At 39.6% G+C, this 24,896-nt stretch overlaps 1 protein-coding gene across 4 annotated transcripts in view; it reads left to right on the top strand.

The window, feature by feature from the left end:
• Positions 1-18,151, top strand: part of Ago3 (argonaute RISC catalytic component 3) — an 83,304-nt gene extending 65,153 nt beyond the window's left edge. For all 4 annotated transcript variants that reach the window (XM_031378656.1, XM_031378660.1, XM_031378659.1 and 1 more), the window contains 7 exons: positions 4,069-4,228; positions 5,447-5,537; positions 8,629-8,823; positions 9,335-9,469; positions 11,473-11,574; positions 13,943-14,142; positions 15,271-18,151. In XM_031378656.1, the coding sequence (XP_031234516.1) occupies positions 4,069-4,228; positions 5,447-5,537; positions 8,629-8,823; positions 9,335-9,469; positions 11,473-11,574; positions 13,943-14,142; positions 15,271-15,379 (992 nt within the window). In that variant the 3' untranslated portion in view covers positions 15,380-18,151. The remainder of the gene's footprint in view (positions 1-4,068; positions 4,229-5,446; positions 5,538-8,628; positions 8,824-9,334; positions 9,470-11,472; positions 11,575-13,942; positions 14,143-15,270) is intronic.
• The last annotated feature ends 6,745 nt before the right edge of the window (positions 18,152-24,896 follow it).

Genomic DNA, 24,896 nt, shown 5'->3' with positions numbered 1-24,896 from the left:
TTTATATGTATACACACACATACATACACGCCCCACAATCTCCTTTCGAATCCTGTATTTTACTTATAGACATGAACCCTAAAGATAAAATTAAATAAAACGATAAAGGTTAATTCATGGCATTGTTTGAAATAACCAAGACCTGCAGTGGGCATGGTGGTTTAATACCATGGCTTTAATACCAGCACTCAGGAGGCAGAGTCAGCTGGATCTCTAAATTTGAGGCCAGCGTGACCTACAAAGTAAGTTCCAGGACACCCAGAACTACCCAGAGAAATCTTGTCTAAATCAATAACAAAAACCTGAAGCCACCTGTGGTCATTTGAGTAAGTGGCCCCCATACACTCATGTATTTGAATGTTCAGTCATCAAGGAGTGGCACTACTTGAGAAGGATTAGAAATGTGGCCTTGGGCTGAAGAGATGGCTCAGTGGTTAAGAGCACTGATTGCTCTTCCAAAGGTCCTGAGTTCAATTCCCAGCAACCACATGGTGGCTCACAACCATCTGTAACAGTATCTGATGCACTCTTCTAGTGTGTCTGAAGACAGTGATAGTATACTCATATACATAAAAAATAAATAAATCTTAAAAAAGAAATGATATGTGGCCTTATTGTAGTAGTGCGTCTTGTTGGAGGAAGTGTGTCACTAGGGGTGGGCTCTAAGGTTTCAAAAGCTCAGGATAGACCCCGTGCCTTTATTTTTCCTGCTGCTTGTGCATCTAGATATTAAACTCAGTTAATGTCTGCCTGCAGGCCCCCTTGCTCCTCAGTATGATAACAGTGGACTAAACCTCTGAAACTGTAAGCAAGCCCCAATTAAGTGTTTTCTTTTATAAGAGATGCTGTGGTCACAATGTCTTTTCACAGCAATAGAACGCTAAGTAAGACAGAAGTTGGTACCAGGGAGCAGCGTACTGCTGTGTCAGTCCTGACTGTGCTGCTTGTTGATGGAATGAGGACTTTGGGGTTTTGGATTAGGAAAGCAGTTCTAAGTGGAACTTAACAAGCTGTGGTGGTTTAATTTGGTATGTCCTCCATAGACTCATGTATTTGAATACTTGGCCCATAAGGAGTGGCACTATAGAGGTGTGGCCTTGTTGGAGTAGGTGCAGTATTATTAGCTTAAGCTATGCCCAGTGTGGCATACAGTCTCCTTCTGCTGCCTGTGGATCAAAATGTAGAACTCTTGGCTCCTCTAGCACCATGTTGGCCTGTATCCTGCCATGCTTCCCACCATGATGGTAGGGGACTAAACCTCTGAAATTGTAAGCCAGCCTCAATTAATTGTTGGTCTTTATAAGAATTGACTTGGGTGCTGAAGAGATGGCTCAGCGATTAAGAGCACTGACTGCTCTTCCAGAGGTCCTGAGTTCAAATCCCAGCAACCACATGGTGGCTCACAACCATCTGTAATGGGATTGATGCCCTCTTCTGGTGTGTCTGAAGATAGCGACAGTGTACTCATATACATAAAATAAGTAAATAAGTCTTTAAAAAAAAAAAGTTGCCTTCGTGCTGGTGTCTCTTCACAGCAATGAAACCCTGAGACATAGGCCATGCAAGTAGGAACATGGATGACTAGTACTGAGGGTGATTTGAATTGTGGGGGCCCAGCTCAAGAGGTTTCAGAGGAGAGTAAGTGACCTGGAGACCATTCTTGTGGTATTTTGGCAAAGAATGTGGCTGCATTTTGCCCTTTAATCTGCCTGAGGCTAAATGAGAAGTTTTGGATTAATGGCATTAGCAAGAAATTTCAAGACAGCTTAGTATTGACTGTGTCGTGTGGTTATTAATGGCCATTCTTATGTAGATTGGGCAAGGAAAAATACAACGTGTACAGATTGAGGAAAAGGGAGCCACAGAATGTGGAATATTAGAGCCACGTCACAGTGCTCAGAGAGAGAAAAGGTTTAAAGAAAAGCCTAATACTAAATGGAATAAAGGGAATGGTTACCTTAGGGCAAGACCCCACCCACCCAGCTAAATTTCCAACTTGTGAAAAGGAATTAAAGAAAAGCTTAAGCAACAAAGAAAACCACCAAACCAGAAAGCTGATGAAAATGTATTTGAGCCTTCATAGGACCAAGGACCTCTCCTCATTGATGCCTGACAAGTCCATCCTCTGCTACATATGCAGCTGGAGCCATGTGTACTCCTTTGTTGATGGCTTAGTCCCTGGGAGCTCTGGGGGTCTGGTTGGTTGATATTGTTGTTCTTCCTATGGGGTGGCAAACCCCTTCAACTCCTTCAGTCCTTTCTCTAACTCCTCTATTGGGGATCCTGTGTTCAGTCCAATGGTTGGCTGCAAGCATCACCTCTGTATTTGTCAGGCTCTGGCAGGGCCTCTCGGAAGACAGCCATATCAGGCTCCTTTTAGCATGCACTTCTTGGCATCCACAATAGTGTCTGGGTTTGGTAATTGTATATGGGATTGAACCCCCAGGTGGAACAGTCTCTGAGGTGGACGGGTGGGTGGAGGAAACACCCGGGATAGGGGTTTCCAGGAGTGGGAGGAAACCGGGAGAGGGGATAACATTTGAAATATAAATAAAGAAAATATCCAATAAAAAAAAGGAAAAGAAAAAAAAAGGTATTTGAATGAGGGGATCCTGTTTAGCCCCAGCGAGCAGCAGAACTTGGCAGCTTTGGCCACATGGCTCTGGCTTTAGTCAAGAATGCAGGGAAGGTTATGGAGTCTCCTGTGCACAGCTAAGGAGAGCTGCTGAGGCCAGGCGTGTATCATGGGCATCCCTAGAGAGAGGGCTCAGAAATCAAGAGCACTGGCTTCTCTTCCAGAAGACCTGGTTTCAGCTTTCAGCACCCACATGGAACCCACAAGCATTTGTAACAGTAGTTCTATTAAATATGATGCCCTCGCTGGCCTCCTCAAGCAACAGACACACATGTGGTGCACAGACACGCAGACAAAACACTCACACACACACAGTTTTTCTTAATTTAAAAAAAATTTATTTCATTTTAAATAGTGTGTGTGTCTGTGTGAATGTAAGTACAGATGTTCGAGTCCAGAGGTGCACAATTTCCTGGAGCTTGAGTTATAGGCATTATGAGCCACTTGAGGTGAATGGTAGGACCCAAACTCGGATTCTCTGCAAGAATAGTACTAGTTCTTTTTTGGTTGGTTGGTTGGTTGGTTGGTTGGTTGGTTGGTTTTGTTTATTCAAGGCAGGGTTTCTTTGTGTAATAGCTCTGGCTATCCTAGACTCACTTTGAAACCAGGCTAACCTCAAACACACAGAGATCTTCTTACCTCTGCCTTCCAAATGCTGGAATTAAAGGTGAACACCCCCACACCTGGCTGAATAGTACTAGTTTTTCATAACAGTTTCTCTCTGCATCTTTTTTAATATTTTAATTTATTCGTTCATAATTTAATACGTGTATACAATGAATTTCCACTCCTCCTGGGTCCATCCCTTTTTCTGCATCTTAATTGTCTTCAACTTAAAATCCTTTAAAATTAATAGAGGCCTTTTCTTTCTTCCTTCAGTTTTAAAAATATTTTTGGTGGTCTTGCCAGGATAGCTCAGCAAGTAAAGGCCTTTGTCATGCAAGCCTGACTGGAACCTTCCTTTGAGTGCTGGGATTAAAGGTGTGCGCCACCATGCCTAGCTAAAAGTTTAGATTTTTTTTTTTTTTTTTTGGTTTTTCAAGACAGGCTTTCTCCATGTAGCCCTGGCTGTCCTGGAACTCACTCTGTAGACCAGGTTGGCCTCGAACTCAGAAATCCACCTACCTCTGCCTCCCGAGTGCTGGGATTAAAGGCGTGCGCCACCACCGCCCGGCTTAGTTTTTTTTTTAAATATACTTTTCACGTACAAAATAAACCAGTAGATAAATTCTAAATTGCTGCTTAAATTGTTCATGCATTTTTAATATTTATTTTTTAATAAAAAATTTAATTAATTAATTGTTGTTTTAATGTTGGTTTAATTTCGGGTGCCCTACCAAATAGTGATACGTTTCATAGCTTTACTGTCGGGGGGAAAATGCACTTTTTACGTGTCGTCTTTTCTGACTGAATCATTTGCATTTGTTCCATAGCGGAGGTGAAGCGTGTAGGAGATACACTTTTGGGTATGGCCACACAGTGTGTGCAAGTCAAGAATGTAATAAAAACATCTCCTCAAACACTTTCAAACTTGTGCCTAAAGATCAATGTTAAGCTTGGAGGAATTAATAATATTCTTGTACCTCATCAAAGGTAAGCTTTTCATTTTCATCCTTTGTTTTTCCCCATAAGCTTGAATAACTACGAAAAGATATTAAGAGACAACCTTAGTGATCCTTGCCTGTGAACTAATCTTAACAAGACTAAGAGATTGTTGGAGCTGGAGACATGCATGCCTTTAATCCCAGCACTTGGGAGGCAGAGACAGGTGGATCTCTGTGCATTTGAGACTAGCCTGGTCTACATAGAGAGTTCCAGGACAGTCTAGTATACATGGTGAATTACAAGCCATCCAGGGCTATACAGTGAAACTCTGTCTTGTTAAACAGGAGATGAGATTTATAAATGAGGCAGAGAATTTAACCAATACATTCAAGAACTAAGAAACAGCCAATATTTTAAAAAATATTTTAACTTTTATTTTATATATATATATATATTTGTGCACATATGTGTGCAGCACCTGCGGAGGGACTGGTGTTAGAGAGCTGTGAGCCACCATGTGTGGGCTGAGTCCTCTGGCCAGACAACTGCTGAGACATCTCTTAGCCCCAGCCCTTTCAATTCTAAAGGATGAAGTTTTAAAATGAAATTTAAAAAGTGCTAGGACTTCATGATTATTAAATATATATTCAAATTTTATTCTTTGGATTAGGAAATAGTGGACTCTTATAATCCCTGCCTGAAAGTATAAAATACACTAAAACTGAAAGTCAAAGACTTGCTGATTCTTTTTGTCTTTAAGTCCCATAGACTTAAAAATGTAAGTAGATTTTTTTAAACTCATGAAAATTATTGGGATACTATGAAGAAACCTATCGATTTTTCCCATTACAGAGAATAATAACATTAGTTTATTTTGCAACCGTAGTACCATTGTTTAAAACCTGGTAAATCTCACAAGATGTCAGAGAGATGTAACAGCTTTTACTTCATTGACTAGAGGTTCATGAGTTAAGAGTTAGTCAGGCTGGGCATGGTGTCACACACCTTGAATCCCAGAACTTGGGAGGCAGAGCCAGGGGATCTCTGTGAGTTCAAGGGCAGCCTGGTCTTTGTAGTGATTCCCAGGACTGCCAAGGCTATGTAGAGATAAAAACACAACACATTGGTCAGCAGTTCAGGTCTGGAATGCTGTCTGGTGGTTGTGCAGGCTTCCATTGTACTGTTGGTGGCGTGCAGTTATATTGCAATCATGTGAAACAGATGAAACAAATGAACTGTCTAACCCTTTAAAAAAATGTGTTTAAGACCTTCTGTGTTCCAGCAACCAGTGATCTTCCTGGGCGCAGATGTCACACACCCACCTGCTGGTGATGGAAAGAAGCCTTCCATTGCTGCTGTGAGTGCTCCAAACAAGTCTATGTTATCGAAAATCTAGACTAACACAAACATTGTGGTTTCCGCATTTCAAAATTTAGTATTTTCTTCTTTATTAATTTCTTGGGGTTGCCGGGCGGTGGTGGCGCACGGCCTTTAATCCCAGCACTTGGGAGGCAGAAGCAGGTGGATTTCTGAGTTCGAGGCCAGACTAGTCTACAGAGTGAGTTCCAGCCAGGACAGCTATACAGAGAAACCCTGTCTTGAAAAAAACAAACAAACAAACAAAATTTCTTGGGGTTAGCATACCAAGTACTAAGTTTCATCCTGGCATCATCACACATGGGCCGGTATTCTTGTTCTCAATCCCTTTCCTCCTTCATTGCCCTCTGTAGTCTCCTCCCTTCTCCAGCTGGGCCTATATTCTCCCAGTTAGTCTATGTGTGTGTGTGTGTGTGTGTGTGTGTGTGTGTGTGTGTGTGTGTGTGTGTGTGTACGTGATGTGTGTGTATACATATATAGAGATTCATGTATATATATACGTATACATATACATATAATTTTAAATTTAGGTTCCATGTTTGAGAGAGAGCACATGATATTTATCTTTCTAAGACTGGCTTTATTTTACTTATAAGGATTTCCATTTGTATCTATTTTTCTGAACATCATGATTTCATTTTTCTTTACATCTGCATAACATTCTTTTGTGTGTTCAAGTATCACATCTACTTATTTGTTTGTTTGTTTGTATGTATATATATATATTTTTAATTTATTTATTTTTTTTTTATTTTTTGGTTTTTTCGAGACAGGGTTTCTCTGTGTAGCCTTGGCTGTCCTGGAACTCACTCTGTAGACCAGGCTGGCCTCGAACTCAGAAATCTGCCTGCCTCTGCTTCCCAAGTGCTGGGATTAAAAGTGTGCACCACCACCGCCTGGCTTGTTTGTTTGTTTATTGAGGAGAACTTGCAGGAGTTGGTTCTCTCCTTCTACCAAGCCTGACCATCCCTGGAACCCATCCTAACCCTGATTACTGCCCCCTACACCACATTTTCTTTATCCATTCATCTGCCAATGAATGTCTAAGTGGGTACAGTTTCCTAACTATTGTGAATAGTGCAACCATAAACATGTAAGCACAGGTATCTTTATGTTCTGTTGACTTTAAGTTCTTCGGGTATGTACCCAAGAGTGGTGTAACTAAGTCATATGGTAGCTCTGTTTTCAGTAGACAGAGAAACCAGTCTACTGCTTTCAATTGTCGCTGCTCACATTCTCACCAACAGTGGATAGGGCTCCTCCTTCAGTACACCGTAACCTGTGTTTATTGTCATTTATTTGTGGTGGTGATCACTCTGCCTGGGGAAGATGGAACTACAGAACTTTTATTTAAGGATGTTGAACCATTTGTCAAGTGTTTGTTGGCCATCTGTATTTCTCCCTTTTTATTGCATTTATTGCTGGGGAGAGGTACACATTAGCACTACGGCACGCATGTGGAGAGAAGAGGACAACTCGCAGGAGTTGATTCTCATTCTCCCATGTGGATCCCAGAGATCAAACTCAGCTGTCAGCCTGGCTGCAGGTGCATTTGCTTGATGAGAGTGCCTCTCTGCCTGACTCTCTTTGTCTGTCTGTCTGTCTGTCTGTCTGTCTGTCTCTCTCTCTCTTTCTCTCTTTCTCCCTCCCTCCTTCCTTCCCTCCCTCCCTCACTGCCCCTGTGTCTCTTCTCTTCAGAACTGTCTGCTCAATATATTGATTGGATAATTTGGTTTTTCTCTTTTAAGATTTTATTATTATTTTATGGATGTAGAAGGTTGTCTTGGTTCTTCCTCCTAGTCCCATGCTCCCAGAAATAAGACCCAGACTCAAAATATATTTACAAATATCTTGGCTATATAGATAGGCTCTTCTCTGACTAAAATCATAAATTAAGATAACCAACTTACTCTTTTTCTTAAGATTTTATTTATTTTATGTATGTAAGTACGCTGTCTTCAGACACACCAGAAGAGAGCATTGGATCCCATTACAGATGGTTGTGAGCCACTGTGTGGTTGCTGGGAATTGAACTCAGAACCTCCAGAAGAGCAGTCAGTGCTCTTAAATGCTGAGCCATCCCTCCAGCCCCCAACCCATTTATCTAATCTATATTCTGCCATGTGGCTGGTTACCCATGGTTAGGTACCATGTGTCTATCACATCCTCCTGGGTGAGAATCTACCAAGCCTGGCTCTATCCCAGAATTCTTTCTGCCTCCCCAATGTCCCATCTTTATTCTACCCTTTCCTATAGGCCATAGATTTTTAAATTGACAGATGATACATCCATACAATATATATGATATCCCTCTACATATTCATATAAATTTTTGTGTGTATGTCTGCACTACATGTGTGCAGTCCCCATGGAGACCAGAGGTCACTGGGTCCTTGAAATTGGAGTTAACAGACAGTTGTGAGCCACCATGTAGGTGCTTGGAACTAAACCAAGGTCCTGTGCATGAACAGCCAGTGATCTTAACTGTTGAGCCATCTCTCCAGCCCCTGGCTGGCTGGTTGGTTGGTTGGCTGGTTAGTTTTGTTTGTTTTTGGAGGGTGATAATCTTTAATCTTTGTAGTTCTTTAACGATTTTCTTTAACTAGCTTTTAATTATTGCTCTTTGTGTTGGAGGGTTTTTGGCCAAGGTCTATCATTCTGGTTTGGGGATACAAATAGGTATAATATACCTATTAAATCTGTTTACTTTATTTCTTAAAACTCCTATAACTATTATAATTTGCCTGCTTTCTCTTTCTATAACTGTGGAACCTCTGGCCTTTCCATGCACACACATCCACATGTAAGGACAACATTATACATGTGCCTAAATGCATACAAAATATGGATATGCAAACAGCACACTACACACACATGAAAACAGAAAAAGAAAAAATGCTGCCTAATTGTTTTTGATATTATTCTGGTCTTTTATTTTGTTCTTTACTAGGAATTGTCTAATTTTTGTTATTTTCAAAGTAAATAATGATGAGCAGGCTTCAGTAAAATATGGATGTAAATGAAGAAAGTTTAGTTTTGATTAATTTTTTTCCTCACTTTTCCCCACCTAGGTTGTAGGTAGTATGGACGCCCACCCAAGCAGATACTGTGCCACAGTAAGAGTTCAGAGACCACGACAGGAAATCATCCAGGACTTGACCTCTATGGTCCGGGAACTGCTCATCCAGTTTTATAAGTCAACCCGATTCAAACCGACTCGGATAATCTTTTACCGGGATGGTGTTTCAGAAGGACAGTTTAGACAGGTTGGTTGCCTGGAATATATTTAGACCATAAGTATATCAAATACTGAGTTTATGACGTGATATCTAGTTCTGAGGTGAACATCTGAAGTTAAAAGTTTGTCAAATCAAAACTGAGGCTTCAGTGGATTTTCGCTTTTAAATCTTCCTGTGGATATGTGAGCCTTTGTTGCTCAGCTCATGGTTAAATGAACTACAAAAGCGTATTGAGCTGTGTAGTATTTGGTGTTAAGTCCTCGTAGTTAAGAGTGCGTGCAGCTCTTGTAGAAGAACTGGGTTCTGTTCCCAGCACCCACATCAGGTGGCTCACTACCACCTGCAGCCCCAGGAGATCTGATATCTTCTTCTGGCATCCAGGGACCTGCAGTCATGTGCACAAATTCACATACACACATAACTTAAAATGAAATCGATCCTTAAAAACAAAAATATCATAAAGTTAAAACATCTTACTTTGGAATTTGTAAAAAGAAGCAACTAGCTGTATTCAATCTCTGTGTTGTATCTTTTCTAGGTATTATATTATGAGCTACTAGCAATTCGAGAAGCCTGTATCAGTTTGGAAAAAGACTATCAACCTGGAATAACTTACATTGTTGTTCAGAAGAGACATCACACACGACTGTTCTGTGCTGATAGAACAGAAAGGGTAATTTTATGTCTTGTAATACTGCTCTAAGCCAAGCTCCTTCCCCACCATCAAGTTTCTGGGGTCTGTCTCTTCCCTTCCCTTTCTTTCTTTTCTCCCTGTTCCTCCTCCTCTCCCTCCTTTCCTATCTCCTTCCTTCTTCCTCTCTTTTTGTGTTGCTGGAAATCATGCTTGGGGCCTCATGAATGCTAAGCTGTGTACACTGAGCTGCATACCCAATCTAAGTGCTTTTTTAGTTTAACTGACTTAATCCTCCCAAAAATTATACAACTATTATTACATATAATAGTATGTATTATACATAATGTATATTATTATCATCCCTGTCTTGAAAATGAAGAAACTGTAACCTTAAGTAATCTCAAGATGGTTACAGAGGAAACACTGATAGAAGCCGTCCTTAAGTCCATGCTGTGTACTCCACAGCGTTCTTTTTATTTTATGTATATTGGTATTTTGCCTGCATGTATATCTAGTTACAGACAGTTGTGAGCTGCCACCATGAGTGCTAGGAATTGAACCCAGGACCTCTGGAAGAGCAGCCAATGCTCTTAACCTCTGAGCCATTACTCCAACCCTACCACAGAGTGTTTTAATCATCATGATAGACCACCTAGTAGGCTCGATGATTTTTATTACAGCCTCCCACTTGTTAAAGGCCTTCCATTCTAAATGACTAGTATATTTTTATACCTAGAAAACCTGACGTAGGTGGACTGAAAATGAACAGATGTGATTAGTAATGCCACTCATCCATGCTTACTTTTACTCATGCTCTACGTAATTCTAATAATGGCTGCAATGGAGCTTAGTGGAGTGTTTAGATGTAATGCACATTTCAGACCTTGGGTTCATTTCCCAAAAATGAAAAAAAAAAAAAAGATGGAAAATTTTCATAGCTGAGAAAAGGAGAGGTAAAGTAATGCCTTACTCTAGATAGAGCTCTCAACCTCTTCGTTACAACCACTTTGGCAAACTCTGTCTTCAGAAATAATTTATACTGTAATTCATAACTAGCAAAACTGTTTATGAATAATTTTCATAAAAATAATTTTCTGGTTGGGAGTCACCACAGCATGAGCAACTGTATTCAAGGGCCGCCGTGTTAGGAAGGTGGAGAAGCACTGCCCTAGAGCATAAATCTAGAAACTGGAACTGTCATGAAGATCTGGGCCTTCTGTTTCCTCTTTCAATAGGTTATAGCTTCTTTATTTATTATATGAAAGTACACTGTAGCTGTCTTCAGATGCACCAGAAGAGGGCGCCAGAACTCATTACAGGTGGTTGTGAGCCACCATATGGTTGCTGGGATTTGAACTCATGACCTTCTGAAGAGCAGTCGGTGCTCTTACCCGCTGAGCCATCTCACCAGCCCAGGTTACAGCTTCTATATGACATGTGTTGCTAATTTATTAGGTTGAGATTTTTTTTTTAAGAGGAGGTATAATTAAGCTGGGGGTGATATCCTGTACATTTAATCCTAGCATTCAGGAGGCGGAGATAGGTGGATCTCTGTGAGTTGAAGGCTAGACTGGTCTACAGAACTAGTTTTAGGACAGCCAAGGCTAAACAACAAAACCCTGTCTTGAAAATCAAATAGTAGTAATGATAAGAATAATAAGGATAAATTTCGGGGCTGGCGAGATGGCTCAGCGAGTAAGAGCACCGACTGTTCTTCCGAAGGTTGGGAGTTCAAATCCCAGCAACCACATGGTGGCTCACAACTACCTGTAATGAGATCTGACTCCCTCTTCTGGTATGTCTGGTATGACTACAGTGTAGTCATGTATAATAATAAATAAATCTTAAAAAAAAAAAAAAGAATAAATTTCAAAAAACTAGGAGCTAAAGGGTGTACTTAATAGCTACTTAAATAATATTTCAAGCTAAAAGTAGTGAAATGTGAGGTCAATTTATGTTTTTGAACATTTTTAATGTACTTTCTGATATTTTTTTTTCTTCTTCTTGTTGATTTAAAATTTGATCCAAAAAAAAAAATCTAGGTTGGAAGAAGTGGCAACATCCCAGCGGGAACCACGGTGGATACCGACATCACTCACCCATATGAGTTCGACTTTTATCTCTGTAGCCATGCTGGAATACAGGTGAGCCTGCTCTGGGGGAAGGGTTTTACTCAGAACCTCAATTTTCCTCAGCAAAAAATAAATAATACTTTTCTCTGTGTTCCTAATTATTTCCACATGTAACCCAATCTAAGTGCTTTTTTAGTTTAACTGACTTAATCCTCCCAAAAATTATACAACTATTATTGTATAAATAATAAATCCTTCCTTTTCCTTACTTTAAGAGGGAAATATTTTTATGAAAACAGCAGAATTAGTGAATTGGGCATGGTGGCACACACTTTTGATTCTAGCTAGCACTTGAGAGGCAGAGGCAGGCAGATCTCCGAGTTTGAGGCCAGCCAGGTCTACAGAGTGAGTTCCTGGACAGCCAGGGCTATATAGAGAAATACTGTCTTAAAAATCCAAAAGAAAAGGAAAGAGAAAGAAAAAAATGAAAAGAAGCTCTTAGCGATGGGGGCGATCTCTAAGGTCTGCCTCGCACAGGACAGCAGATAGCGTGGACTTCTACAACCTTCCCCCAAGCCTTTGAAAAAATTGTTTAAACAACAAAAGAAAGAAAGAAAGAAAGAAAGAGAGAGAGAAAAATAATTAGCTTATAATGAATCTTCCTAAACTAAAACCTTAATTTAATGCAAAACTTTAAAAAAATATATTTATATCAATTTTAATAATACTATACAAAATAGCAGGGGGTTTTTGCTTGGGTTTTGGTTTGGTTTGGTTTTGGTTGTATGAGACAGGGTTTCTCTGTGTAGCCCTGGCTCTCCTGGAACTCACTCTGTAGACCAGGCTGACCTGGAACTCAGAAATCCTTCTGCCTCTGCCTCCCAGGTGCTGGGATTAAAGGCATGCGCCAGCACTGCCTGGCCCTTTTTTTGTTTTTTTGAAACAGAGTTTCTCTGTGTAGCTTTGGCTGTCCTGTCTGCAGACCAGGCTGGTTTAGAACTCAGAGGTCCACCTGCCTCTGCCTCCCAGTGCTGGGATTAAAGGTGTGAGCCACCACACCCAGCAAAATAATAGGCTTTCTTTCCATATTTTCATTCATGTATGTCATGTACTTTGTTACCATTCCTTCTCCTTCCCAGCAACCTCCCGCCTCCTTGCCCTCTGCTGTGCCTCCCCCGGCATTCCACTCCATGTTTCCTGTTACCCTTTCTTCTCCCTTCCCTGAGACCTCTTTCTCCCTTCTTATCTGCTTTCTAGATTTATGACCTACATATACATACACATGTAAATATATAAATATACACGTTTTTATATATGCATACACATACATATATATTCTTAAATATAGACTTCACTTATAAAAGAAAATATCTGGTGTTATCTTTTTTAATCTGGCTTATTTTGCTTAACATAATAACTTTCAGCATCATGATCTCTCTTTGCTTATTTGCTGGGTCTGGTAGCACATACTTGTAGTCTCAGCACTTAGGAGGTGAAGACAGGAGGATCAGGAGTCCTAGATTCTGTAGAGAGGGGCTGGAGAGATGGCTCAGAGTTTAAGAGCATTGGCTGCTCTTCCAGAATACCTAGGTTTGATTCCTGGCACCCATAAGGTGACTAACCTCTGTCTGTAATAACTCAAGCTCCTGGGGATCCAGTGATGTCAGAGGACCTAGGTTTGATTCCTGGCACCTATAAGGTGACTAACCTCTGTCTGTAATAACTCAAGCTCCCAGGGTGCACATGCATTCAAGCAGACAAAACATCCATACACATAAAATAAAGTGATAGCAATAAGTAAAAAGCATTAGATTTATGAGGATTTGTAAAATCATGAATGTATAGATAACATGAAAGTAGGGATGAGACTGTGGGGGAGCAGTGGAGAGAGGTGTGGGGAAGAGAGAAGGCAGGATGCTCAAAGTAAGGTACATACTTAAATGAACGTGTTCTTGTGAACCAAGTACTATGCACAATGAATATACGCCAATGAAATGAGTTATGTATGTGAATATTAACATGACATTGCACAAATGTGGAAGTCAGAAAACAGCCTTCTGGATTCTGTTCTCTCTGTACACCTTTACGAGGGATTCAGGAATCAAACTCCGTTCACCAGGCTTGTGCAGCACACACCTTTAGCCAGTGAGCTATCTTGCCAAATCACCAATGAAAAAAAAACCTTAAAAAAAAGTTTAGAAATCAACAGGTGGGGCTGGAAAGATGGCTCAGTGGGTAAGAGCACCGACTGCTCTTCCAAAGGTCCTGAGTTCAAGTCCCAGCAACCACATGGTGGCTCACAACCATCCATAATGAGATCTGATGTCCTCTTCTGGTGTGTCTGAAGACAGCTACAGTGTACATACATATAATAAATAAATCTTTAAAAAAAAAAAAAAGAAAAGAAATCAACAGGCTATATACCATTTCCTCTCCATAGGGTACCAGCCGTCCTTCACACTATCATGTTTTATGGGATGACAACTTCTTTACTGCAGATGAACTTCAGCTGCTCACTTACCAGCTCTGTCACACTTACGTACGCTGTACAAGATCTGTTTCTATCCCTGCACCAGCATATTACGCTCACCTGGTAGCATTCAGAGCTAGATATCATCTTGTGGACAAGGAACATGACAGGTAATATAAAACCATGAAAAGTGGGGATTCTTTTTGGTTTTTCAAGACAGGGCTTTTCTGTGTAGCCCTGGCTGTCCTGGAACTCATTCTGTAGACCAGGCTGGCTTCGAACTCAGAAATCCACCTGCCTCTGCCTCCCAAGTGCTGGGATTAAAGGCATGTGCCACCACTGCCCTACGAAAAGTGGGATTCTTAAACCAAATCCAAATAGAGTATGATTTCTTTGGACCGTTTTTTATGTACATATGAACCTCTGTTTTGGGGACCAAGAAGGGGGACAACATTTGGAATATAAATAATAAAATAATTTAATTTTTTAAAAAAAAAGTGGGCTGGAGAGATGGCTCAGCGGTTAAAAGCACTGACTGCTCTTCTGAAGGTACTGAGTTCAAATCCCAGCAACCACATGGTGGCTCACAACCACCATGAGATCTGATGCCCTCTTCTGTAGTGTCTGAAGACAGCTACAGTGTACATAGGATAAATAAATAAATAAATCTTTAAAAAAAAATAGTTCCACAGGCTGTCAGACAGCCAGTATACTGTGTCAAAAGTGATGATAATTGATGGCCCAAAATATGGTTTTCTGTTAAAAATACTGTGTGGGCTTACTAGTAATCTAAAGTTCTGGGGCTGGTGAAATGAATGGCTCCATGGTTGGGAGCTCTGGCTGTTCCTCTAGAAGACCCGGGTTTGATACCCAGCATCCATATGATGACTCACAACTGTCTTGTTAATCCAGTTCCAGGGGATCCATGGCACCAAGCATGCACATGGTGCTTATATGCATGCAGGCAAAATGCTCAAACTTATAAAAAATAAAATAAATCTTTTAAAAAAGAACAACCTAGTAACTTAGTTGCTTCTCCAAATTAACCAAGGAAGATATTATATATATATAATATCCAGACAAAATGATATGATATCTGGGATTTGTTTCTAATTACTCCTGAGAAAATGAAAGAACCAAAATAAAATTGGCCATATTTGAAGCTAAATGATAGACACAGAGTTTACTACATGAGTCTCTATTTTTTAGTATTTTTGAAATTTCCTACAACATGTCATATTCTTCAGAGTTATTACATTAGAGCAGAATGTTTGTGTTCACTAACCCATCTCTTACAGTGCTGAAGGAAGCCATGTTTCGGGACAGAGCAATGGACGAGATCCACAGGCTCTTGCCAAGGCTGTACAGATTCACCAAGATACCTTACGCACAATGTACTTTGCTTAACCAGTCCACGTTTATTCTCCGAGAGGAAGAGATGAAAGGCGAATCAACATACAATGTATGTTTCCAGTGGAGTCAGTTTGCTGGGGAGGCTCCAGCCACACAGAAGCCAGTACTATGTAGACATCTGGTCCTTATGTTGATCCGAGGAAAACTGTTTACTCTGTTGAAGAACTCAGCACCACTGTACTCTAGGGAGCCAGCCCGCTGCTTTTTTGCAGTCTGCTGTAGAAGATGCATCACTGTTGTTTATTCTCACTCCTTACAGTCTAACCCTTTTAATGCCTTTACCTCAAGTTGCTTAGCAGCACAACTATCTCTACAAAAAAAGTAAAGAAAAAGTGAATGGTGGTTTAAAACACACACACAAATAATGATTGTTCAGTTATAAGTGCAGAAAAAGTAATGTGCATCTATTCTTGTAAAGGAGTCTGTATTTTCAATATCCACACATTACTTCATGTGCATATGTATCTAGATCTAGGTTACTGATATATATTTGTCTGTGTGTATATTTTATAATTCATTCCCCTGAGGAACTCTGTTTCCTTGCATCCCCTCTTAGGCTGCATTTATTTTCTTCACTACCTCCCTTGCCTTCAGCATCTGTATTTTGGTCCCTATAGCTACAAATGACATTCCTATGTGCATACATATGGTTCATTTGAAGGAAAGCTTGGCAAATTAGACTTCTGGTTTTATTTTATGTGCCTACTCCTAGCTCCTGCCTCTCACACAGGAGTCCTCGGCTCCTAAAGCCATGTTTGTGAGCGTCTGCTCCACGTGTGTGCTGTGTTCAGAAACAGTGGCAACCCAAGAATTCTTTTCTGTAGTGAGTTTGTTAAAGCTGCTATAAATACGAAACCCTGTCAGACGTCTTTCTGATCAGTGGCAAATGTTCTAAAGCCTTCTGTTTATATGAGTTACACCTGGAAATCCCTTCAAGCTTTTATAAACAGTAAACATTTTAAAAATCTGAAACACTATAGGATGGAAAAAGGAAGGAGTTGGGTTTGTTTTTGTTTTGTTTTTGCTAGTTTACTTACTGCCCTCATACCTTAATGTGATTTTCATATGTATGTATGTATATATATACAATATATAACATATATATACACACATACATATATGTTGAAGTATAGGTCCTTTTGCCTTTATATTCATTAGAATAGTGCTTTAATAATTATAAACTGTATTGGCTACATCTTTTCTAGAACTATAGTCATGTTTAAGAACTTAGACAGTTTTTGTTCTCTTTTAGTGTAATAAGCAATTTTACAGGAAAGTCTTATCGGTCGTCCTCACCATGGATAACAGGTAGAGCAGACATCTGTCATTTAAAGGGAACAAAGTAATACAGCCTTAATTTCAGAAGAAGAGTTTCATAATTTTCAGTTTTAAAGCAATTCCTTAAAACAATTTTAGCCAAAGGAGTAAAACTGATTAAAGATCAGAAACATAGTTGAACTTCAGTTTTTAAAAATGACGGTGAACAGCTTAAGATTTAAATATTTTTAAATTATCTGAAGATATATCTTACTTATTGAAGAATTATGCTTCTTTGACTAACAGGAATCGAGAAAATACTGGATGATTTTTTTCTATCTTTTTACCAGTGTAACTTTCTCTTTAAAAATAAGATGGCAGTGATGAAGGAAATTAGGACTTTGATCATTTAAAATTAGTAAAATTTCTGAAATACAGTGAAAACTCTTAAAAAACATAGTTTTCTCCACTTCTTTAATCAATAACTTTAGTTAATAAATTTGAAGCTGTCAAAGCTGAGTTTCTCAGTAATGGCAGGTTCGGGGAACTTTGCACTTTGTAAGTCATGAACATTGCATGTGAGTTTTCCTCTGTGCTTGTTCCTACCCCAGCTCTGAGGACACTACAGATGTTTGTGGTGGACACTGTCAGCCATGAACCTTTCAGAACCCTGCCTGCCATGAACAGGAATGCAGTTAGGTTTTCATTTGCTCTCTTACTTTTAGTCCACATTGTTGCCAATTTACTGCATTTGAATCTAAAATCTGAGCCATGTCCTATAGGCATGAATTTTTCTGTCCCTTTGCCAGAACACTAAAGTACTGTATTTTATATGTTTATTGCTTTGAAGTATCTAAAATGCAATTCTCAATACTGTCTTAAAGCACTTTACAAAGGATATTTATATAGTTTATACATTTTTTTTCCTTCCAAAATATTCCCATCTCAACCCTGGCAAAAGAAAACTCCTTACAACATATTTGGAGTTGATTTGTTTGCTTGCTTGTTTTAGAGTCAACGTCTCTCTCTGTTGCCCATGCTGGCCTCCAACCCCTGGGCTCCAGAGGTCTTCTTAACTGCCCTGGTGGTTGGGACCACTGACCTCCTACCATCATGCCTACTGTTGGGGGACATAGCCAAGAGAATAGAATGGTACAGGCTCCATGGTAAAAGTCTTTGACTGGATTGTGTTTGCTCAGTAGAAGTGAAACCTCTTTTTTGGCCCCTGCACATATTCCCATGAGGCTCTTTAGGGAGAAGCATGGGCACCTGTCCCTTTCCTGACCTTTGAGCTCACACATGCCAGAGTGAAGTCCTTACTTTGAACTCTTATTTAAAAGGATTTTTTAAGGGGAAGAATTTTTTTTTCTAAAATATATGGTTTTATCTTTTAAATGGTTTCTTTTTTAGAATGCTTTTATATTATTCAGTCTTGCTAGTTTATGATAATTAACTTAAAATATGTATAGTGTATTTCTGTTTTGCCTACTAATAAATTGTTATACCAAACTTAATGCCAACAAACTTTATGCTTAGAATTTTAAGATAAAAGCCTATAGAAAATACTTCTTGAAATTTATACTATTTTTCCATTTCTGGGTAGAATTCCTAATCTTTTTTCTTAAGTTCCTTTCAGTTTAAACATCATGAAGCCATAGTAACATTTCTCTTCTACCGTACTCTTGCTCCTAGCTGATGAATGTCAACTTGTGGTTTGGTTTTATTTTTTATGGTATGGCATGTGAGACTGACTAAAATGTCAATCTGAACAACTTGTAGAATTGATTCTCATGTGAAGAAGAGTTGCGAATTTAATATATATTCTTGATGGCAAATGTGTCTATAGAATGTGCATGTTACATGTCATTATTACAGTATCTAAGCACTGGCATTGATACCATATATTAATAATTCTGTAGCTGCTATATTTATTGAGGTAAAGCCTGACATTTACTGCTCTAAACAATAAGGAGACAAGGTGCCAGGCTAGTGTCAGACACTTTTGGTTTTTTAGATAAGTTTAGGGACATAAAATATGAAGGTAATGAACAGCAGGTACTTGAAACAGTGCTGGTTTCAGCTTCGTAACAGAATGCCTTCACTTTGGAAATGTTTACATTGGCAGTCCACATGTGGGTGCTTCAGTCTTCTCAGCCATGGACTCTCACACATTTCCACAGAAATACAGATGGCCTTTGGTTTTATTGATAATTATCTTTTAACAATTTTCCAGAAAAAAAAATTGTCTGGAAATACCTCTGCTTATGACCTATTAGTTTATTTTTGTTCCTAAAGAGAATCTAGAAGGGACTCCAGTAGGAATGTTCTGTGTGTTTTGGAAGGCATTTGATGAAGATTCATCTCTACCTTCTAGCAAAGAGACTCCTCACCTTCAAAAGACCCTACAAGTTTTCCAAGCCAGGCTCTCTATGGTTCCAGTAGCCTAATATTAACTTTTCTAGTGTCTTGTAGATCTTAGGGTAGCAAGCTTGAAGTGTGTCTTGGGGAATTAAAAACCAGCTGCTGTTGAGTAGAAATGGCTTCGAGATCTCAGTCACAGGCAGTGTGAGCACTTGAAGACCAGCCATAGAAGTGAAGACCTGAGAGTTGTCTATCCAAAACATGTGGCGAGGCTTTTCATATGCTTAATTCTTATGAAATTCAAGGAGCTAGCCACTTTGGACACTTGTAGAATAGTTTGTTCCCTTTCTGATTCAAACCTTTAGAATAATGTTTTACCAAGAAGTCTAACTGACATCTCTGCATAATTTTCACTGGGTGTCATTAAACTAAGTTATATGCTCAATGAAGCTGAGTGTAAGGTACACCTATAACCCCAGCCCTCAGGAGCATCAGGAATTCAAAGCCACCCTCAGCAACAGGAGACCATACTCAAAACACAGCAAACATTTTGTTTACCTCATCCCTATAGGTACTCTCCTGCTGCAGAGCAAGGCTACTCTTAACAGTTCTGTGTAGTTTACCTGTTGCATAAATTCCTCAAAGAAAGACAGTTCACTTGTCCAGTATTCTTGATTCAGCTGCTTTATCCATGAAGTAGTCCTAGTCCCATTTTTCCTTTTTGAGAATTCATAGATATTTCTGAAGCTTTAATAAAAATAGTTGGAGAACTTTACCTTGAGTGAGATAGATCTTCCTGAGTCTTGTTATGATCCTGACTTGAGTGTCTTCATTTTCCTTTCCACTTAAGACATAAGATTTCTGTGATTCAATGAGTCAAAAACTAAGCCAAGAATAATTATGTAAAGGTCAATACAGAGGGCAGGGAGATGGCTTAGCAGGCAAAGGCACTCACCAGCAAGCCTGAAAACCTGAGCTCAACCCTTGGGACCTAAATTGTGGAAAGACAGAACCAGCTCCCACAATTTGCCCTCTGACCTTCATGCCATGGCAATTCCCATCAGGCTCAAGCACATCACACACACACACAGAGAGAGAGAGAGAGAGAGAGAGAGAGAGAGAGAGAGAGAGAGAGAGAGAGAGAGATGTGCTTTTAAATGTTGTAATTTTAAGTCTATAGAAATCAGAAAGGCAGCTGGGCTTAGTGCATGCCTGTGATCCTAGCCAGAGGATCTGGAATTCAAGACCAACCTGGGCAGTTTGAGGCCAGGATACATAGTAATACTATGTCCCCCAACTCTGCCAAACATCCTGCCCCCCAAAAGAAAAACACAAGACAAAAGAAATCAGAGAATTTTCTCTAAAAAATGTTGGCAACAATAAATATGATGCTGTGATTAATTAAACCCAGACTGAGTGCCAGGGGAGGAAGGTAATTATATAACAATAAAATATATCACAAAAGAAAAAAAAGATTATAATAACTACATTTTATGTTTCTAATTTTCCCTATAAGTCAGCAACTCTAAAATGAACAAGATTTCTGTTGATATAATCCATGGCCAGATGTTTACCTCACCCATCAAACAGGGTGCCCTAGAGTTTTCTTAAGAATCTTTTGTTCTAGCCGGGCAGTAGTGACGCACGCCTTTAATCCCAGCACTTGGGAGGCAGAGGCAGGCAGATTTCTGAGTTCGAGGCCAGCCTGGTCTACAGAGTGAGTTCCAGGACAGCCAGAGCTATACAGAGAAACCCTGTCTCAAAAAAAAAAAAAAAAAATTATTCTTAAAGCATGAAAGTTAATGACTTTAGCTTAAATGAAAGGATGGTGAACCTCAATGTGGAGGGTTGGATTCCCAGTAGAAGACCGTTTTAAAGTTCTACATAGCAAACAGATGACAAACTTAGGATCTTCTCAAATCTCCAGCCAGCCAGTGGGTCCCCTTCCTTTTTTAAATCACTGTCTAAGGTTCCACAATCTGCTATTGTTTTACATTAGGGTCTGAGTAAGGAGGTTTTTTTCAGGGCAGACACTGGGTCATTTTTTAAAAGCAAGGTGGTTCTTAGAAAGTGCCTTTTCTGAAGATGGTGCTGTAGATTTTTATTTTTCAAACAACCTAAAGCTAAAAATTTTTATGATAATTTAGAATACTAAGAATATGTCCATTCATATAAATAGTGTTATTTGTTGTCCTGCACTTGGCCTGGAGCACCCAGGGACTTCTGCGTAATAACATGGCTAAGTTAATGCTCACTGAATTGATTTTGTAAACTTGAAAATATAATTTTTTTAGTTCTCAGCTATGTTTGAAGTATCTATAATATATATATAAGATAACAGATACAGTAGTAAGTGCCTGGCAGCAAAGGTACCGTGGCAGGAGCTGTATGAGGAGAAGCTTTTCCGTTGTCAGCACAGGTCACCTCCTGACCTAGCCTTTCCTAATGACTCATCTTTAAGGACAGTACTTACAAAGGAAGAGCTACATCACTGCGTCCAGTTTAAGAGAGAAGGCAACATGACAGCTCAGTCTGTAGGGAGATTTTGGTTTTTAGACAGTAATGACTATCTTAAATGATTCCTATTTTTTAGGGTGGAAAGACTGTGGAAAACGACAGGAAGAGAGCATAGTCGATTAACAATAGATTGTAGTCTGAGGGTATACAGCCCTGATTTCGTCCCTAGCACTAGGGGAAGAAAAAATGCAATTTGGGCTGTGGGAATAAGCAAAGTGAGACCATTCAAGCCCACTAGGAACCCAGTCACCTGGTAGGAAGCGAGCAGCTTTTTCTTACATCAAGAAGCAGTAAACAGCCAAATAGCCAACTTGACCAATTTCTGCTTGTGAATTTGGTGACCATCCCTACAGGAGATAACTATACTAAAAACACATGGAAACCACCACCCCTCAGTGACCTTGTCTGCGGCATTATGTAAGAATGTCAGTAACATTTCACTGATTATCTGGGGAGAGCTCTGTCTGTTCGCACATTAAACTTCTTCATTTTTATAATGTGTTAATAGCAATTATTAGTTTATTTTTAAGATTAATTTCTCTAGGTGATGTTCATGCTTACTGGCAATTTGTGGGCAACTTTTACATTTTGCCCAGATGATGGGTTTAAGGTATTTTATTTTTATAGCTGTAGCTAGCTTTTCTCTTTCTTTGTGATATTAGCAGAAATTGAGATAGCACAGTAACATATCAACCAAACTACTAATTCTATAGAGTTTGGATTTTTACCAATAAGCCATTAACACTGTTTTCTACTTTAGAATATTTAGTATTTTATACAATGTGCATTAAAAGACAGTCTTTAGGCGGCTTTCTACATGTAGATAGAAGGGAAGGCTTCTCTGTAAGTTAGGTTTGCTTTTCTCCTTCGCTTGGGAGAAACAAACATTACAAACTGGATTTATTTTACCTGATTGCCGTTTGGGGAAAGTTGTCAAATAAATGATTGTTTGATTTCTTTTTTTTTAGCTTGAGGGACATTGCTCAAGATTATAATTCATTTTTATAGTCAGGAAAACAAATAGAAGAGGATATATAAGTTGTTGATAATTAATTTCCAAATGAGATTTTCCTACCCATAATTATTTGGAAGATTTGCTACCCTAAACATTCCTAGAATAGTTTTAAAGTTGGTTCAACCCTGAGTATCGGTGAAGAAAAAGAATGTAGGTATGTGGGAAGAGCAAAGACAGAGTGATAAAAGTATTTCTGCTGATTATAGTTGACCTCAAAAGGCCTGAAGTGATGGTCCAGGGCTGTAATTGCAGCACTCGAGAGGTGAAGGCAGTCTGGCCTCTGTAAATTCCAGGCCAGAGAGGGCCACAGAGTGACACCTTATCTCCAAAAATACAAAACAAAAAACAAAAAAAAAAACACAAAAACAAAAACAAAAAACAGCAAAAACAAAAATAAAACTAAGTAGTAACCTGAACTAATTGAAAAGCAGTAAAAAGTATGATTATAGAATATTAATTTCAAGTACATACAATCACTGCAGTTTTTTAGTAGATCAGTATCCTTTATATTGACACATTAATTCCTTTAAATATAAGTATATGAAAAAGATGTATTCCCTTAAGAAGGTGAAATATCTCAATTATACTTTTACACTCCTACTTTGCTTGCTAAGGAATTTTTCTTTTCTGTGAGAAATGAAAAGAGAATGTTTACCCCTTCTTGAGTTTTTAAAGGTCAAACTGTTGAGGCTCAGTGCATTTCACTTCCCTCACTATATTCTGTTCTCTTACTGAAGGATCGGGGAATGGGAAGGCTTTAGGTATTTGCAAATCAGAAGATATTTTTATAGTAAGTAAAAACACTGTGAAATGAATCAGCATGAGATTTCATGAAGATGTTAGCTAAGTCATTTCTTTCTTCTGGTTACATACCTTGCCTTCGAAGCTTCTGAGCTCACCCTTTCCTTCCTTCACCCACCAAGTACTCACTGACTGTCAGCGTACTGATTGGACAAGCTTGTTAGCTGTTGAGAGACTGTTTCAAGTGGCTCTTGGTTTTTGTTTTTGTTTTTGTTTTTTTCCTGTAAGTATAGCTAGGTCCCCTTGATCACTGTATCTTCAATTTTATTGTATGTCAGCGTTGCTCCAAGTAGCCCTGGCTGTCCTGGAACTCACTCTGTAGATCAGGCTGGCCTCAAACTCAGAAATCCTCCTGTCTCTGCCTCCCAAGTGCTGGGATTAAAGGCGTGCACCACCACTACCCAGTGGGCATATCATTCTTTTACACTAATTTTTTTTTGTTTTTTTGTTTTTTTGTTTTTTGTTTTGTTTGTTTGTTTTTTGAGACAGGGTTTCTCTGTGTAGCCCTGGCTGTCCTGGAACTCACTCTGTAGACCAGGCTGGCCTTGAACTCAGAAATCTGCCTGCCTCTTACACTAATGTTTTTGAGGCTGTCTGAAATCCAGTTCTCTTTTCTGAATGCTGTTGGGTACCTGAGCTTGCATGGGAGGCTCCACACACCCAGATACCTGGCATCAGTGCCACATCAACAATGAAATACTGGATGGCTTAAGTTCACAATCCACCTCTTCAGAGCCGAATATCTATGCAGGGAGGTTTAGGCCACCTATAAAAGAGCCTTCAAGAACAGTCCTGGAGTAAAAAAGATGTGCACCTTGCTCAGAAGGCCTCCCTGTATTTGTTTTACTCTTCCCAGCCATGGGCCATGTGCACGTCTATAATTCTATGTCTGCGGTTTAAGTGGCTATATCAGTGGCTGGGGATGTAGCTCGTGCAGAAGACTGCCTGCCTAACAAACTGGGCTTGGTGGTGCTGTAACCCCAGCACTCAGGAAGATCAATCAGAGTTCAAGGTTCTCTTTGATTATGGACTAAGTTGGAGGCCGTCCTAGGGAACTTGCATCTAGGCTTCATCAGAGACTAGATAGGGAAATTAGCCTGGCATTTCATGCCTAAAGCTTTCATCTTCATGACTTTTGTTTGGAAAAAAAAAAAATCAAACAAAACTGCCTGGACTTAGCTGTCTGATAATCTTCAGCTGGAAGAAGGAATGGTCCCAATCTGTTGTGTATGTAACTCTCCCTTTATCAAAGGGATCTGTGGAAACAGGAGGGATTTATAAAGACGCTGACCAGCGAGGCTGGTTAATACATCCAGTTTGGTCCCAAGGAGTTAGGAAGAGGAAGCTTTGGTTTTTATAGCAATACACTTGATCTCTGGTGATAACTAACTGCAAACACCTCTCTTTTCGCAGTCAGGAAATGATTCATTGTTGATGAGATGAGGGTCTTGCAAGCCTACTTATGTACTAGGTATAGGCTAGCAGTGTACTTCAAGTGGTAAAGCACATGCATTGCAAGCACAAACCTGCCCCTGCCCCATCCACTGCCCCATCCCCATC

Source organism: Mastomys coucha, unplaced genomic scaffold, assembly GCF_008632895.1.
Source record: "Mastomys coucha isolate ucsf_1 unplaced genomic scaffold, UCSF_Mcou_1 pScaffold18, whole genome shotgun sequence".
NCBI lineage: Eukaryota > Metazoa > Chordata > Mammalia > Rodentia > Muridae > Mastomys > Mastomys coucha.
The sequence above is the reverse complement of the archived record's forward strand: the minus strand, read 5'-3'. Positions and strand labels throughout refer to the sequence as shown.